Source organism: Anopheles gambiae, chromosome X, assembly GCF_943734735.2.
Source record: "Anopheles gambiae chromosome X, idAnoGambNW_F1_1, whole genome shotgun sequence".
NCBI lineage: Eukaryota > Metazoa > Arthropoda > Insecta > Diptera > Culicidae > Anopheles > Anopheles gambiae.
The window spans coordinates 26,430,018-26,448,947 of record NC_064600.1 but is presented as its reverse complement, the minus strand read 5'-3'; the positions used below and the strand labels follow the sequence as shown (position 1 = coordinate 26,448,947).

General features: G+C 44.1%; 2 protein-coding genes across 2 annotated transcripts in view; both read left to right on the top strand.

The window, feature by feature from the left end:
* The window catches only part of LOC1275196 (glutamate receptor ionotropic, NMDA 2B), a 133,986-nt gene that overhangs the window by 104,084 nt on the left and 10,972 nt on the right, over positions 1–18,930 (top strand). The gene's annotated exons all lie outside the window — the stretch shown is intronic.
* Positions 86–18,381, top strand: LOC133391791 (uncharacterized). Its single transcript, XM_061648098.1, has one exon. It carries the CDS (start codon positions 12,758–12,760, stop codon positions 17,192–17,194), a length of 4,437 nt encoding a protein of 1,478 aa, XP_061504082.1. The 5' UTR covers positions 86–12,757; the 3' UTR covers positions 17,195–18,381.

Genomic DNA, 18,930 nt, shown 5'->3' with positions numbered 1-18,930 from the left:
ACTCAGGTAAGACGCTGCAAATGATAGTTGTTGCAAATGACACAAAGTGCAAATGACGCAAAGAATGAAATGATCATTCATCGGTAAGCCATTAGTCCTTTACTTATTAATTTTTTCAAACTTTCTTCAAAATATTGCCCTCGTACGCATTTTTCAATTTAAATTCAAATCTAACTATCTTAATCTCTATTTAGAAATTGATTAGAGGAGTCTTAATTTAAAAATAACTGCATAGGCTTAATTTTTATTTTATTTGCATAGTATATGTCATCTCTCTCTTCCTCTCTCTCTCTTTCTCTCTCTTTCTCTCTATCTCTCTCGCACTTCGTCTCTCTCTTTTTTTTCTCTTTTTCAATCTCTCTCTCTCTCGCTCTCTATTTTTTCTCTCTCGCTCTCTCTCTTTTTTTTCTCTCTCTCTTTCTCTCTCCCTCTCTCCCCTTCCCTCTTTTACGAGTTGGCCTGCTTACGATACAGCATATGACAAGGCCCGATCCACAACAATTCTCCACGATGCTCGGTCCCTGGCTGCAACCTCCTGTTAAATCTTCTCGTAGCAGCTGAAGAGTGCGGACGTGTTCTATCAAGCGCTCCTCGACTGACTCGTATTTTATACCCCCGTGGTCAGTGCAGTGCAGAATTACCTGTGCCCAAACAGTGCAGTGCTGGAAAGTGTTGTTCGTGTTTGGTGTTTCAGGGGTTTTGTGATGTAGTGTAGTGCGTGTGGGAAAAAACAAACTTAGACATCCCTTTACGTCGTTCGTTGTTTTCACAACGAGACGTTAAAGTAAAAATTTAACATTTTTAAGAACAATCCTAAGGCACTTTACGTTGTTCGCTTTTCTCAAAGTGCTACATAAAGTGATAAGGCCCAAGGTTGTGGCCTGTTTTGTGTGTGCAGATAGTGGAAGTTTCTATGAAGTGAGTGTTTAAAGTCATTAATCTGGTGGACTCTCATAAGACATTTGTGTTCAAAAAAGAAGTGGTGTGGTAGTGATCTTCTAACGATAGCGATCGTTACCCTACTAGCAATGAGAATGTAAAAGTGTGCGTCTTTCAGGCGAGGGGCATGTAGAAGCAGGGGGAGACGGATGGAAATACGCGGAATTACGCGTCAGCGAGAGCGTGTTTTGCTTTCTACACAGTTTTCGCACTCACACAATCACACATGTGTGAATGTGTGCGTTCACTTTCAGCCAGCGCGCTCAGTTTGGTTTTCTCGCAGCGGCTTGCTGGTGTCGGTGTCTCGCTCGCACTAGTGCAGCGAGTGTTCCTCTGTGCGCTCCCTTTCTTGCCACCACACGAAATCGTCAGTTCAGCTCAAGCGTTCGCCGTGAAAGGCCGCGCGCGTGTTAGCCTGAGTCCCGGGCGATCGAAGTTTCGCTAAGTGTTGAAGTTTTGTGCACATTGAAATGAAGCTGCGCTTTTCTTTCACCATTTAACTTAAATGTGTGATTTGCGCTGCTTTATTTCATTGTAATTTTGCTGTATTGAACATCAACAACGGGATCCACGCAGTTAGACGTCTATTTGAAATACGACGATTTTTTGTATATAATGAATGTGTGTGGTTTGAAGCAAGATTGTGTGAAGCTATGTATTTTATTTAAATGTGCTTTTATTTGCAATAAAAGTCATAAAATATAAACCGAGTTTGATGTGTTTAAGTTTTTGTTTTGATTCGGGTGCACCAAGTCCGTGTGAAGCAAAGCGTACAGCGCGCTACGAAAGAAACGAGCGGGAGGGGGTGTCAGTCCAGCGCAGCGCAATTCGCTAGAATCAAGTGGGAGGGGGTACCAGTTCAGCGCAGCGCAAGCCGAAAGAAACGGGAAGGAAGGGGTATGAGGAAAATACGATGAAACAGCGCGAGCGAGCGTTCTTTACAGCGAGAACGTCTCGTGTATTTTAAAGGCAACCAAGAGAGCGCATTCTCTCCGTGGTAGCGCTCCATCCGCCATTTTTTTTTCTCAGCCCAAAACAACGGACTTTGGATCCGACTTCGGGCCGGACCCCCACCGCGTGTAGAAACACACACTTACCCCTCGCCTGAAAATTTCGTTCTCTTTGTCTGTCGGGAATTCTCTGCTTATTTTCTGCTGCTTGGTATAACCAGAACTCAGAGAATAAGCATAAAATGAACCAGCACTCAGTGACGTCACGGATCGGATCGAATCCCGTCCGGAGAATGACTGTTCCAAATCGCTCAAGCCATCACCACACCCGCTGTCAAAATGAAAAAAATCAAACACCACTGTTTTGTTTACTTTTTATTGTATAAAAACCGCGTGTTATGCCCGTGTAGTGTGTACGTCGAAGCTTCCCATTTTTTTTCGATTTTAAACGCTAAACCTGTCTGGAGGAAGGTGTAGTCGAGCTCTGCTAATAATCTGTAAGTATAAAACCAATAATTATTTTTGATAAATTTCAACATATCACTCCTTTTACTAACATTTTCATTATTGTAGGCGTCTTGTGATACCGACTTCGTGTATTCGAGTAAAGTTATTTTCTTTTACTGTTTGCTAGTGCTGCTAATCTGTAAGTATATTTTTAGAGCATCATTATAGTTGTCAACAAAACAAACCACAAAATTGATACTTCCTTCATCGTCATTGTAGGTATTGATGGAAAAATCTAACGCCGGTAATGGAAGTGTTGCTGAAAGCATTGCTGTGCAAAATAACAGACAGCTACATACGCACACCAATATGATTTCTGACGTCCATCTAAAATTGGACGAGTTAATTGTGCAGCAACAACAGCTTTTAACACAACCTTCTCCGAATTCTAATGATGACCATAGTGTTCCGGTTGAACAGGAAACTGAATTTGTGTTTGCATTTATTGCATCAGAATCAGCCCTGGAAGAGTTCGATAAAAGCCTTAATTTGGAGGAACAATTTGTTCAAATGAAGGAATGGCTTAGTAAACAGATTACAGCTGTACAAGGGAAAAGAAGAATGCATGATGCATTGTATCTTATGTTCAACAGGGTTTTTCTTATTTATTTCATTTATTTATTTATTACGATACAAATATCTGCCTCAGAGGGCTAAATATAGGGAAACTTACTGACTAAAACTTAAAATTAATGATAGCAAACAAATACTTAAAACTAACTAGACAAACATATACTAGACAGCAAGCAATTTGTAGCACAGCCAACACACGTAAAATGAAAGAATTAGGATGGGGAAACAAAAAGGGAGTCAAAGAACTGAAGGAAGAGAGGGCGAAGGGATTGAGGGGGAATATGAAAATCAAACATACCAGAGGCACTGTTGAAGCGATGCAGGGATCGAAAAAACGGATCATTGGTGCCATACAGCGTTCTTCTCGACGGGATTTGAAGGAAATCGCGGCGTCGAAGAAAGCGAGCAGGCGCGTACAGCGGTATTCTGTTAAGAAGTGAAGGACAATCAATCTCGTTCCGAAGCAAACCACTGATAAGCAAAGCTTGAGAAGCAGAGCGACGATCATGCAGTGTCATCAATCCAAGCATACGGCATCGGACTTCATAAGGGGGAAGAGAAGCACCCGATTGCCCTAAAAGACGCCTAATGGCAATACGGGTGAATCTGCGTTGAACACTTTCAACCCTTTCAATCCATACCGAGCTGACTGGGCACCACACAATGCTAGCATATTCTAAAATAGGGCGGACTAAGCTACAGAAAAGGGCTTTGAGGCATATAGGGTCACGCACATCATTTGCCATAGCACAAATCATTCCTAGTACACTATTGGCATGGTTAATGGTACGCTCAATATGATGGTTGAATGACAGCTTTGCATCAAGGTGAACCCCAAGATCACGAATGACATTAACACGATTTAATACAACAGAGTTTAGTGAATAATTATGAGACAACACATTTGAGCTCCGAGAGAAAGATATACAAGCACATTTATCGATACACAGGGAGAGAAAGTTAGCAGAACACCAAAAGGAGAAAGAGTCTAACAGACATTGAAGAGAGACACATGAATTAGAGTCAGTGATAGGACAAAATATTTTTAAATCATCTGCAAACATAAGGAAGGAATCGGATGGAAGAACAGAGCACACATCATTGACAAATAAAATAAAAAGTAAAGGACTCAAGACACTACCCTGGGGTACACCCGACGAACATAAGAAAAACCGTCATTCAATTTAACACAACAAAAACGATTCGATAGAAATGATTGTAGCCATTCAAGAAAGAAAGGAGAGAAGCCAAGTTTCTTGAATTTAGCAATGAGCAGAGAATGGGGGATTTTATCAAACGCAGCTTTGAAATCGGTATACACAGCATCAACCTGCATGCCAGAGTCCAGATTTAAGAGTACTGAGGAAACAAATTCCATAAGATTAGTAGTGGTGGAGCGGCCAGCCATAAAGCCATGTTGATTTGGAATGATCCACGATTTCACCATTTCCATTAGAGGTAAACGAATAAAAGATTCAAAGACTTTGCTGAACGCCGATAAAATAGATATGCCACGATAATTAGAGATGCAACCACGATCACCCTTTTTAAAAACTGGCCTTATCCATGCTTGTTTCCAAATATTCGGAAAACTAGCCGTAGACAAAGAAAGATTAAAAAGGAAAGAAACAGGAAGGGCTAGTGCTTCACGACAATGAAAGAGTAAAGCAGCAGGAATACCATCGGGACCCGGCACTGAGGATGGTTTACCGTTACCGGTTTAGGTTACTGAACGCACGTAAAACAGAAGCAGTGCTTACAGAAACAAATTCAACATTCAGGAAATTGAGAGGGGTGAATGAAAGACTGGTCTCAAAGCTTGCAGAGTTATTTAAACCATTTCCATAGACACTCGAGAAATGATCAGCAAAAAGCGAACGAATGTCATTCGGGCACGTAGCAAGCACATCACCAAGTGACATACTAGTAGGGAGGCCGTTATTGTTTCTCATAGAGTTAATGTAATTCCAAAACGCTAGATGGTTTGAACGGAAACGAGATTGAAGACGCAAAACATATAATTTATGGCGATATCTGTTAAATGATCTGTAAGCGAATGCTGCATATTTAAATAACCTACGCGTGTACGGTGAACGCCAAGTCCTGTAAGCACGTGTAGCCCGATTTCGATCCCTAAGCAGAGAGCGCAGATGGCGGTCGGACCATGGAGGGGAAGGAGGTGGTCTGAAGAGAGGAGAACAGGAGTTTAAGGAAGTGATAAGGATAGCATTGAACTGTGTTACAGCCTCATTGATGGACGTACATTCAAACAAAAATGACCAATCAATAGAGGACAAAATTACACGCAGCCTAGCATAGTCAGCCTTCTTATAATTATAAATAGGACTAAGATTAACACTTTGCACAGAAACAGGTAAGTTGGCAGTGGATAGATATTCAATTTCAAAAACAAACGGAGGATGGTGGTCATTAATTTTTACAAGAGGAAGATCTGCCTCATAAACGGAACACGGCGTGAAGTTAAGAGAAAACAATAGAATAAGGTCAAGCACACGACCATTATGGTTTGGAATATTATTTAGTTGACAAAATTCCATAACGTTGAATAAATCGACAAAAAGTGCATGACATAGCAACGCATTATGAGGTGTATAGTGCTGGAAAGGTGTCGTTAAATTAACAGAATTTATCCACTGCAGAGAAGATTGATTAAAATCACCAAGAAGAATAAGTTGATCCTTGTTACGCAAGCGGGCTTTGACATCGTGAACGCATTCTAAAAGTTTTTCAAACGTACGCATATCAGCTGCTAAGTAGGGTGGGACATAGATAACACCTATATATATATTAAAGCACTCATTTTTAATCACAACCCACACACACTCAAGCGGCGCGGCATTTACAGAAATAGGCGCTGATGCTAAACTGGTCGAAACAGCAATGAGAATACCGCCACCGCGAGTACGAGAACTATTATTTATGTTACGATCACAACGGTAAACGATAAATTTATCACTACTAAAGAGCATACTATTGGGTAAAGAATCATCAGCCCAAGTTTCAGTGAAAACAATCACATTAAAATCAGCAGCATCGGCCGCTAGCCTCAAATCAGTACATTTTGGTCGTAACCCACGAGTGTTCTGATAGTAAATACTTAGCTATTCATTTGGTTCATTTGACAACGACGGTTGTCTGGCATGATCACCACGGGTACGCTTAACAGGGGCAGGCAGGTTATCTGGAGGCGACCGATCCGAAGGTTTACGAGAGGATCCAGTCGTTTTCGCAGGAATGAACACCGATGAAGACGATGACGGAATCGACGAGGTTGATTGAAGAGCAGGAAGCACGGAAGTTGGCTCGGAACAGGTGTCACTCAGTGGATGAGAGAGAGCCGAAGGCAGAGAAGCACTCTGAGAAGGCATGCTGGCCAAGCGTGGTGTACTCAGAGTCTGCGCCTACACGCGAGGTCCAAAACAGCCGAAGTCATACAAAATCATGAAAAAGTCTGCGCCCTTTTGTTCCGACGTCCTCGTGAAGTTTACCGAGCCGAACTGAATAGTTGTGTTCGAGAAACATGTGTACGTATCAGGTAGCAGCATTTGTACTGCTTACCTGCCGTATGCCGCTGTGATACCGAGCGAGACGCATAGACAACGCATCAAAAGGACATGTGTAGCCGTGAGGAAATTTTTCTTTGTCTCTTTTGCCTTGTCCTTGCCTTTAGATCCTGATGAGTGAAGCATACATACCTTTCGGGTACGTTCGGGGTATAAGCTCTGTCCCTCTCATCCCACCGGGCACCAGCACTCAGAGATCGCTTGAATACGCGCTTGAAAAAGAACTTGAGTTGGCGAAATTATTCAAGTGATCCGTCGGGTCCCGAAGCCGAAGCAAACCCGAAGCCGAAGCAAAACCCGAACGGGGTTCGGCACGACCCTTCGTTAAAATAGCCCCCTCCCCCTTTTTTGCCAGGATTTCTTTCCGAAATGATACAGTGCACACCATTATACTATCGTAATTCGATTTATTGAAAATCGAACCAACATAGAATACAAAAAAACACAACACTTGCACAATTATCACTGCATTTAATTCTAAATCAACGCACATAATTTAAAAAAAAACACTTTTTACACTCGCACAGTGAAAAAAAAAAACAAATTCAGCACAGCACTTTCTGCTCCTCATCGCTGTTGCTCCTGGTTTTTCTCGCTGCACTGTACGGGCCACTGCTCCAACACTACGACGCAGCCACAGGTTTTTGTTGTCTCCGTTCGCCGTGAAACACACATTAAATGGAAGAAAAATGATATTAATAAGAAGGGGGGATGTAGGTTGATAATTTTAATCACTTTTACTTACCTCAAATTAAACAAAATTCCATTTTTTACGGGGTTTATCCGCCAAGCGCTGAAACACCACACGAGCACCAACCTCACTGGACTGAAAGTAAAGTCTACTGCGTGAATGTGTGTATGCGCTTCTGCCAAGCCAACCGCGCCGTACTGCGTGTGTAGCCAAGTGCGTGTGTGTGTATATTTGCACCACTGGACACAGAACACAAATCTCACCGCAAAGCAGAGCGTGTGTCGCCAAGTGTATGCATGTGTGTATTTGCACCACTGAATTCTGAACGTCCGCCGCACCGCACCACACAGCGTGTATCGCTAAGTGCATGGCTGTGTGTTGTATCACCGTGGTGTGGCCAAATGTGTGCATGTGTGTACTTGCTCCACTGAAAGCCGGTACCCAGCCAACAATTTCCGAAGGCGCCCCGTGTTAAAAATTTTTACTTTAAGCTTTCCTTAAGTTTTTACACTAGCAGCAGCTAAAGTAAAAACTTTCAGCACGGCACAAACCGACGCACACATTCAAATGCTTGGATTGCTGGTCCTGCTTACGCATACATTTGTATTTATCCCTCCCCTTATATTTTCGGATTGCTGGTTGTAGCAGTGACGCTTTTTCTTTTTGCTTTATGCACACTTTCGCATGCTATTTATTGGTGTTACTCTTTCCACATGCGTTTTGGCACACTCACACTCTGTATACGGCAGGATGCTTCACCCCTTCCAAATGCTGCGGTTGCTTTCTATTACCCTTCCTCTCGTTCTTCCTTCTACCCTCTGCGCTAGGATATCCTCGACTGGTGCTGCGCGTGTTCAGCCGGCGCCTGTCTGGAAATGACGCCACGGACTGGTGCTGCGCATGTTTAGCCGTATCCTAGGCGTCCTTGAAGTGCGCTCTTCTACGAAAGAGCTGTGATGAAATCTGTTGATGAAAATTAACCAACAATTAATCCATGTTTTTTTATAACAAATTAAACAATATTTTGCAAATAGGATTATAGAAACGCTTACCTTGATATTTTAAAACCGGACACCGTTTTCCTTCCGTCGATCGTTTTGCGGGATGTTGGCAACCGTCGATTAACATGCGCGTGCACCTGTAACTTTTTAGACGACAAGCGTTAGTTTAATGTACACATTCAAGCACACACAAGAAACTTACCTTAGAAATTTACAAGGATAAATCATTCCATAATTGAAGAAGAAGGAACACGGCACAAAACGTAAACGAGCAAAGTACGGGGCACAAGTAATCACACATCACTCCAACACATCCTTCCACAGTGAAAGTTCTGGACAGACTGAGGATGCCTAACACCCGGATGAGCGCGATAGCAGAAAAATCATGGGAGATCGAGAGAGATGTGTAGTTTCGGTTCAGCGGAATACGCATGCAGATGCATGCGTGTGTGTCACTCGAAGGATATCGGTTTCCCCTACTCCCGTTTTTCGTTCATAGGCCACACGATCGGCGTTGTGCCGTCCAAAATCTAGAGAAAGAAGACATGCTCTCTCGCTTTGGCACACAGGAAAGTTTTCCAATAGCTTCGGTTTTGCTGGTTGGGTATCGCACCAGATTTCGGGTGTCGCCTTGTGCGTGTGTGTGTTATTGTCACAGCACACTCGTTCGTCATTTTTTTTCGTTTTTTCGCTTGAGCCACTCGATTTCGTTCTTCGCTGATTTTGGCAGCGCACGAAGGGGTTTCGGTTTCAACTTCCAACAACAACAACCACACGAGGAGGCTCGGGGACACTCATCAGGGGAAAATCGCTCAAATTAGAGCGAGAGACAGATAGAAAATGTGAAAAGTCAATATAAAATCTTCGGCTTTTGACTGTTGGGATGTTAATGGTGAAGATAGAATCGTATGCCATCGGCTCTGCATTCGGGCGTGGGCAGGCCCGTGGACGCTGCCCACCGGTCACCAGCACTCAAAGATCCGCTGAGATTGAAGCTGGCTTTGAAGCTGAGTTGGCGAAATTATTCAACCGATCCGTCGGGTCCCGAAGCCGAAGCAAACCCGAAGCCGAAGCAAAACCCGAACGGGGTTCGGCACGACCCTTCGTTAAAATAGCCCCCTCCCCCTTTTTTGCCAGGATTTCTTTCCGAAATGATACAGTGCAGAGAATTATATCACAACAAATTTATTTATTGAAATTAATATCATTTATCTAACAAGTTTTACAAAAATCAAAAACACATGCACTACGAACACTGAACATAATTTCACATTAACGCACATTATTTTAAAACACCCTTTCACACTCGCACAGTGAATAAAATCACAAAATCGTCACAACACTTTCTGCTCTTCCTCACTGTTGCGCCTAGTTCCTTAAGCTACACTGTACGGGCCAAATACGCCAACACTACGACACAGCCACAGGTTTTGTTGTCTCCGTTCGTCGTGAAACACACATGAAATGGAAGAAAAATTATATTAATTAGAAGGGAGGATGTTGGTTGATAATTTTAATCACTTTAACTTACCTTAAATCAGATAAATCTCCATTTTTCACGCTGTCGGTTTATCCGCTGACTACCAAGCGCTGAAACACCACACAAGCACCAACCTCACTGGACTGAAAGTAAAGCCTACTGCGTGAATGTGTGTATGCGCTTCTGCCAAGCCAAACGCGCCGTACTGCGTGTGTGGCCAAGAGCGTGTGTGTGTATATTTGCACCACTGGACACAGAACACAACTCTCACCGCACAGCAGAGCGTGTGTCGCCAAGAGTTGCATGTGTGTATTTGCACCACTGAATTCTGAACGTCAACCGCACCGCACCACACAGCGTGTATCACCAAGTGCGTGGCTGTGTGTAGTATCACCGTGGACTGCAGAAAACTGCCTACACTAGAACAGAGCGCTGGTGTGGCCAAATGTGTGCATGTGTGTACTTGCTCCACTGAAAGCCGGTATCGCACCAGATTTCGGGTGTCGCCTTGTGCGTGTGTGTGTGTTATTGTCACAGCACACTCGTTCGTCATTTTTTTTCGTTTTTTCGCTTGAGCCACTCGATTTCGTTCTTCGCTGATTTTGGCAGCGCACGAAGGGGTTTCGGTTTCAACTTCCAACAACAACAACCACACGAGGAGGCTCGGGGACACTCATCAGGGGAAAATCGCTCAAATTAGAGCGAGAGACAGATAGAAAAAGTGAAAGGTCAATATAAAATCTTCGGCTTTTGACTGTTGGGCCAGCTTCAATCTCAGCGGATCTCTGAGTGCTGGTGACCGGTGGGATCCAATCGGGCGACGATAGATTTAACGGTATTAGTGTTGCTTGCACTATCGATATTTTTGGCCGACTCATCTGTAAGCGTGTCGTTCACTGACACTACAGGGAGATGACAATTTTGGTAATCGATGAACTCACGGAACACGAGAGATGGAGGCCAAGTAGCCGGAGAGAGAGCTTCTTCGCGCTTGCTGGAAGGTACACCGACCTTAAACGATACGAATGACATCGTTTCGACGTTGGCGCCAAGTTTTACGAGACGACGCACCACAACGTCCGATGGAGCAAGTGCAAGTCGATTTGTAACCATGGTAATGACATGCTTATCCGTTACAGATGTGTCGAAGCGCGACATAAAAATCCACGCCAATGACTGTGGCCTTGGAGCCACAAATACTGGATCATATGTACTCCCCGATCCCGTTCCTTGTTGCATTGCAGGCGCAGGAAGCACTGCCGGCCAGGGAGCCGGAGGGAGGTGACGAGATGGTAGATCGAGGGGTAGTGATGTTCGGAGAGGGCACCATGCGTCTCTCTTACCATATGCAGAATCAAACGAGGCACTCTCACTAAATAGATCCTGCTTTAGACGGTGAAGCAGATCCGCTCTTATCGAGTTAATGGCGTTTCCTAGAGACGAGAAAATGCCATCCATTGAATTGACCAAGGCGGCCTCAATCTCCGGAAACAATACAGGCTTTTTCGATTTACGCAAGGCATCACATTGTTTGCATAGCCAGCACAGACCACAATCTGCCAACAATTCACTTAACGTGGATTTAGAGACACCGGCACAGTGAGCATGGAACAAACGGCCACACACCCCCGAACACGACAAGTGTAATGGATCACCATTTGGATTAATTGCCGTAGAGCAAATTGCACAGATAGTCATTATGATAACACTGTTACACTGGAAAGCAGGCACACAACGAGTGATATCGCAAAGCAAATGTGTGCAAAAGTCACAAGCGATAAAAATTTTCCAGCCACAGGGCGATTAATCAAGCCGCGTTAAAACACTGGAATAAGCAGGAGCGATCAAAAACCACGTCTGTGCGTCACCAAGCGGAGAGAGTGAGTGCTTATGGAGTGCTGTTGGAGCGGAAGAGGCCAAAATGGTCGAAAAATAGAGTTTAGAAAACATAAGCATTTACTAAAATTATTCCGTACAATAGGTGCAGTACGGAACTATAGAGGAATGCTCTAACCAAAAAAAGAGAACAAAGTGAATTTGTTAGGTAAGCACTGAGGGTGCAACAAAAAAATAATGTTTTTTCTTTATTCTCTGTTATCTTCGCTCTTGGGTGTTTTATCGCAATTTATCGTTTCCGCGGTTTTTATGCCTTTTTAACTGCTTGCGCACACACAAACATCGCCTCAGCTGACAGTCCGTTGGAAACCTTACAACAGTTTCCAACATGTATAGATTAGGCGTTTAAAAAACTTTTTGTAGACATGAACTAAACTTCTGAATATGAACTAATTCAAATAAAAGTTGCTTTTCAACCGTATATAATACAGCTATTATTTTTACTCTTTTGCAGTTACTTTCAACTCAATTTTTTTTTAATTTTTGATTTATAATAATTTTGTGACCACCATGACCAGTACATAATCAATTTAGTTGCGTCGTTATGTTTCACGATTAAAATAAAATATGGGTAGGAATGATTACTTACTATCCAATCAATTTCAAAACTAGAATTAATAGCTACTTTCGTTAAAATATGTGTTGGAATTTGGATAATTATTTTCGAACTTAAATTTGAATTGTACATAAAACAAAGCGTTAGGAAACTAAGATTAGGTTATAAACTACTCGACGTTAGAAACTGCTCGATCTACACGAATTATGAACTGCATGAAATATTATATACAAAAAAGGACAAACGAATATACAGTTGCAAACCGACCAGCGATAAAGGTGTACACTTTCCTATTCAAATTTCCTCCAAATATCACAGCCAGCCCCTTTTCGTGAATATATTTCACATTTTTGGTCCTTCGAACCGGATCGTGATATACGGAGAAGAAATAAGTTTCATTCTGCATCAAGAGTGGAATTCGGTATTCGTCGTCAAGTGTGCAAGTCAGTCCGTGACAATTCCCGCCATCGCATATCGCCCCGCATCAAGGGCAACGGTCGGTTACACGCCATCATTTTGAATTTCGCGCCATCGCTTTGTTCGTTATTTCCGTGTGATATCGCAGTATTTTCTTTGTGCAATGGATAAGAAAATTAAAGCAGTGCAACTGAAAAAGAGGATCGCCCTGGAGAACATAAAATCGCTGGAACGGTTCCAGGCGAAATATTCGAGTGATGACGCCAAGCAGATTCCGGAGGTGTTAGAAGATCTGGCGAAACATAAGGAAGAGTTTTTCACCGCAGTTTCGAAACTGGAAGAGCTTGAAGATAAAGACGAAGCGGTCGAAGCCAACATAATGGAACGGATCGACATTGAAGAACGCTGTCGCAAGCTAAAATCATTTCTACGGGAAAGACAGCCAAAGGAAGAAGGTTCGCTCAACGATACAACGGGCTTGGCTTCCTCAACGCTTGCATTCGGTCGACCCCACGCGCCAAATTTACGTTTGCCCAAAATCGAACTTCCAACATTTGACGGAGATCACACAAAATGGCTTTCTTTCCGAGATCGCTTCATCGCAATGATCGACGCTTCAGCCGAGCTTCCATCTATCGCGAAGCTACAATACTTACTGTCATCGTTGAAGGGGGACGCGGCGGTACCCTTCGAGCATACACCTTTAACGGCGGACAACTATTCGGTTACCTGGGCGGCGCTTCTTAAACGGTACGACAATTCTCGTCTTTTGATTCGCGAATACTATCGCAAATTGCACTACCTTCCGGGAGTGCAATTGGTGTGCGTTGACAAGCTCACGCACCTGGTGGATGAATTCACCCGCTTCGTCAACGGGTTGAAAAAGCTGAACGAACCGGTTGACTCGTGGGACACACCCCTCTCAAACATGCTGCTGATGAAGTTGGATCGAGAGACATTGTTGGCTTGGGAGAAACATTCCGTGCACTTCACGACGGACAAATATAAGGATGTGATCGACTTCGTGCAAGATCGTATCCAAATCTTGAAATCGACCAACAACTTCGTGAAGGATCAAGCAGCTAGTGGTATCAAGGTGGCCGGTCTCATTCGTCAACCAGGGCAACGGAGATTCATCGCGAATGCAGCTACATCTCGCTCGGCTCCTGCTGCATCGACTGCGCACACCCAACAGCCAAAGTGTCCATTGGAGTGTTCCGAAGACCACACACTGCGCAACTGTCCAGTGTTCATCGCCAAGGAGGTCCAACAGCGACGGGACGTCGTCGCATCGAAGCGGCTGTGCTGGAACTGTTTGAGCAGCAATCATCAGGTTAGAGCGTGCAAGTCGGATTATTCGTGTCGCACGTGTCGTGAGCGTCATCACACACTTCTACATCATTCACCACCCTATGCTCCACCCGCAACGGTAACATTGTCAGCTCAGTCGAATGAAGACAATGTGTTTCTGGCGACGGCAAACATCCAGATCAAGGATGACTACGGGAACACCCATGAAGCAAGGGCGTTGTTGGATTCGGGATCCATGTCGAATTTCATCGCTGAGGAGTTCGCACGGAAACTGCTGACGAGTCGCAAAAGGGTCAACGTCGCTGTATCGGGCATCGGCAATGCAGTACAGCAGATCAAGGGTTCCATCGTCGCTACCGTTCAGTCCAAGACACAACCCTTCGCAACGGAGATGACTTTCTTGGTTCTGGACACGCCATCCGCAAACATCCCTACATCACCAACGGACGTCTCTTCATGGAAAATGCCGGACGTGGCATTGGCGGACAGCACCTTTAACAGTCCGGGGCAAATCGACATCGTCATCGGAGGCGATACGTTCTGGGAGCTCCACACCGGTCGCAAGTGCTCTATCGGTAGAGGCAAACCGTGGCTGGTCGAAACCCACTTTGGTTGGGTTGTCACCGGCAACACTCATCATTCGTCAGTCGGTCCGCGGCTGTGCCATCTATCTGCATACGACACCCCACTGGAGGAGACCATGCAGCGGTTCTGGGAGAGTGAAACCATAGCCGAGGATCCTGTGCTATCGGTTGAGGAGAATGCTTGCGAGAAGCATTTCGCAGCAACAACTGTTCGCAACTCAAGTGGAAGGTATGTCGTTAGTTTGCCATTTAACTCCAACCCTAATATCGTTTTAGGAGAGTCGAAGGAAATAGCCGATCGCAGACTGCGTTGTATCGAACGGCGGTTGAACACCAATGCTAAAATGAAAGAAGAGTATGTTAAATTTATGAAAGAATATGAGCATTTGGGGCATATGAAGCGGCTTACCAGTCCTGCAAACGATTCGGTAGAGCATTACTACCTCCCACATCACGCTGTCATTAAGGAATCAAGCACAACCACGAAGGTGCGTGTCGTGTTCGATGCATCCTGTAAGACTTCGAGTGGTTACTCATTGAACGACAAACTCTTCGTGGGACCAGTCGTTCAAGAAGATCTTTTATCGATTATCCTTCGGTTTCGTTCTCGTGCCATTGCTCTCACTGCAGACGTAGAGAAGATGTATCGGCAAATTTTACATAGCCCTCATGACCGTAACTATCTGCGCATCCGGTACAGAGAACATCCTGCAGATCCTATATCGACATTTGAGCTACAGACGGTTACGTACGGCACAGCCTCTGCTCCATTTTTAGCAACCAGGACCCTAAAACAGATTGCTCTTGACCACAAGGAAGAGTATCCTTTGGCAATGAACGCGGTCATGAACGATTTTTACGTAGATGATTTGCTAACGGGTACCGATGATTTGTCCGAAGCAATCGTTATACAAAGGCAAATCTCAGACATGCTAAATTCAGCTGGCTTCACGCTGAAGAAATGGGCATCGAACCGCTCCGAAGCATTGAAGAACGTTCCTTCAGAAGATGTGGCGGTACAACTCTCGCACGAGTGGAAGAGCTCGAAACAAGTATCCACACTAGGCATCGTTTGGGAACCGGCAACTGATACACTACGGTTTCGTATTGAGATACCACCTACAACACCCAGCATGACGAAAAGGTTAATTTTGTCATATATCGCCAAGATATTTGATCCCCTCGGGCTACTGGGCCCAACGATCATCATCGCAAAGATGTTCATGCAGCAACTATGGGCTCTCAAGATTCATGGAAAGGCATATGACTGGGACAGCGAGCTACCATCGCACTTACAGCATGAATGGTCGAAATTTCACTCTACATTATCTTCACTACGCAATTTGACAGTCCCACGGTACATATCGCAATGCACGGCAACAAGTCTGCAAATTCATATCTTTGCTGACGCATCACAACTAGCATATGGTGCTTGTTGCTACATTCGGGCTGAAAGCATGGAAGGAGTCACCGTGCAGCTGCTAACAGCCAAGTCAAAGGTCGTTGCGTTATCCAATTCACATTCCATAGCTCGATTGGAATTATGTGCAGCACGACTAGCCACACTTCTTTACGAGAAGGTCCAGCAATCACTGAAAATTTCTGCTACCACCATCTGTTGGACCGATTCCATGACTGTCCTTCACTGGCTGAATTCAGCACCAAATCGATGGAAGCCCTTCGTTGCAAACAGGGTTGCAAAAATTCAGCACACGGCTGGAATACAATGCTGGAAGCATGTTCCAGGCTCGGACAATCCAGCAGACGACATTTCGCGAGGTTTAACGCCGGAAAAGTTGCTAGTGTGTGAGCGCTGGTGGCACGGGCCACATTGGTTAGCACGCAACACGGAAGAATGGCCACAGAACACACCATCACCAGGCGAAGATGAGAACGCAGAAGAAGAAAGGTTATCGTCACGGGTTGCAAGCACAGCATTAATCTGCGAATTTCGAAACAGTTTGTTCTCACGATTTTCGATCTACCACAAACTGCAAAGAGTTGTTGCACATTGTTTGCGCTTTATACAAAACGCAAAGCGCCGCGTAGGAAACAAGGTCCATGCTAAGGATATCCCACCGCTCACTGTAGACGAACTCAAGGCGGCAGAACTCAAGTTGTGTTATCTTTCACAACAAGACACCTTTTCCGAGGAGATACAACACCTGCAGAAGGGCAAAGAGATTCCGAAGAACTCCAAACTGAAATGGATTTCCCCTTTCATAGATACGCAAGGTATTCTGCGCATTGGTGGCCGGCTCAGTAAGGCACATCTGTCGGAATCAGAAAAACACCCGGTAATATTATCATCGAAACATCCACTGTCCGCACTACTAGCTGTTTCGATACACTTGAGTAAGCTGCATGCTGCACCACAACTGCTTTTAACAACACTACGCCAAAGCTTTTGGATAATTGGCGGTCGCAATTTATGCAAGTCTGTGTACCACAGTTGCCACGCATGTTTTAAGGCCAAACCCACACTTATTAAGCAAAGTATCGCCGATTTGCCAACATCACGAGTCACACCAACAAGACCATTCTCAGTATGCGGAGTAGACTATTGCGGACCAATCTATATAAAACAAACCATACGCAACAGAAGTCCGATTAAAGCATACATCGCCATATTTGTATGTTTTTCAACAAGAGCGGTACATATCGAACTGGTTGGCGATTTAACATCAATGCACTTCGTCGTTTGATTGCACGTCGTGGTCAAATCAGTGAACTGCATTCCGACAATGCAACCACCTTTAAGGGAGCGGCACATGAGCTGAATCGCGTCTACAAGATGCTAAAGAGCGACGAACACGATCGAGCTGCTATATTTGATTGGTGCGCGATGAATCATATGAAGTGGAAGTTTATCCCACCAAGAGCACCACATTTTGGAGGTTTATGGGAGGCGGCGGTGAAGGCAGCTAAAAAGCATATAGTCAGAACAATAGGAACAACAAGCATCACACAGGAGAGCATGCTTACCCTACTTGCCCAGGTAGAGCAATGTTTGAATTCGCGACCAATTACACCTCTATCCGATGAGCCGTCGGACTTGGAACCATTGACACCGGGACACTTCCTCGTCGGTGGCAATCTGCAAGCGGTACCAATCATCGATTACACCGAGACCCCGAGCAACTATTTGAGAGAATACCAGTTGGTACAAAAACATCTGCAAACCATTTGGGCTCGATGGTATCCGGAGTACCTGCAGCAGTTACAAGCTCGAGCCAAATATTGCAACGGGAAATCAGCGGTTCTGAAAGAAAATACACTGGTGATTATTAAGGAAGACAATGTACATCCTACCTCGTGGCCGATGGGGCGCATCGTTGCAGTACACCCTGGAAAGGACGATGTTGTTCGCGTCGTTACACTGCGCACTGCTTCAGGGAAGCAAATCGTCCGCGCAGCTAATCGTCTGGCAGTTTTGCCTAATCCGGACGTAATTAGCAACTTAGAGCAGAAGGAAACCACTGGCACTGAGTAACGCGCAGCTGCAAGCCACGCGACATTGTTTACATTTCGCACTCATGGCAGAACAAGATACACGCAACACACATTCACACATCTACACACACGAGCAGTATGATAGGAGATAAGCGTCAGGTTCAAGAGTCGAACTGTTTTTGAATTCTTTTTTGAACTCATTTTTGGATTTATATTTTGCATGAAATTTAAAGAAGTTCTTCTTTGGTGGCCGGGAATGTTGGAATTTGGATAATTATTTTCGAACTTAAATTTGAATTGTACATAAAACAAAGCGTTAGGAAACTAAGATTAGGTTATAAACTACTCGACGTTAGAAACTGCTCGATCTACACGAATTATGAACTGCATGAAATATTATATACAAAAAAGGACAAACGAATATACAGTTGCAAACCGACCAGCGATAAAGGTGTACACTTTCCTATTCAAATTTCCTCCAAATATCACAGCCAGCCCCTTTTCGTGAATATATTTCACAATATGTTAACCCTCCTTAAGTATTAATGGCTATAGCAAGTGTTTGAAGTGACGAACCCTAAAAAATCGAATTCATTTGTTATTTACTATGCTTAGTTAGGATGCATCATATCTCCATATAGTTCAAAACAGTTTCTTTAAGTTACGCATAATGACATTCATTCTTACTACCCTCATTAGCAGTGTAAGTATGTACAACTATAACCAAACAGAACACTACTTGCTTTCGTATTAGCTTCTGCATAAGTATCCTGAATTGCTTCCAATCTAACAACGCAATTTGTCAGTTGATTACTTTGGTCTAATGGGGACGTGTGGCTTAAAGTGGCCCGACAATCTTTATCTGTAGGCTGAAAATATAATGAACATACTAGCATTAGAGCGTGTTTGGAATAGAGGTCCCTAAAGTGTACTTGCCTGAAGTAGTGTATGTTTCAGCGGTTTAGGTTCATGCATCTCCTTAAAGATT

Excerpts from the sequence above, each read along its gene's own strand:
- LOC133391791 (XM_061648098.1), top strand. The coding sequence starts at position 12,758 with ATGGATAAGAAAATTAAAGCAGTGCAACTGAAAAAGAGGATCGCCCTG.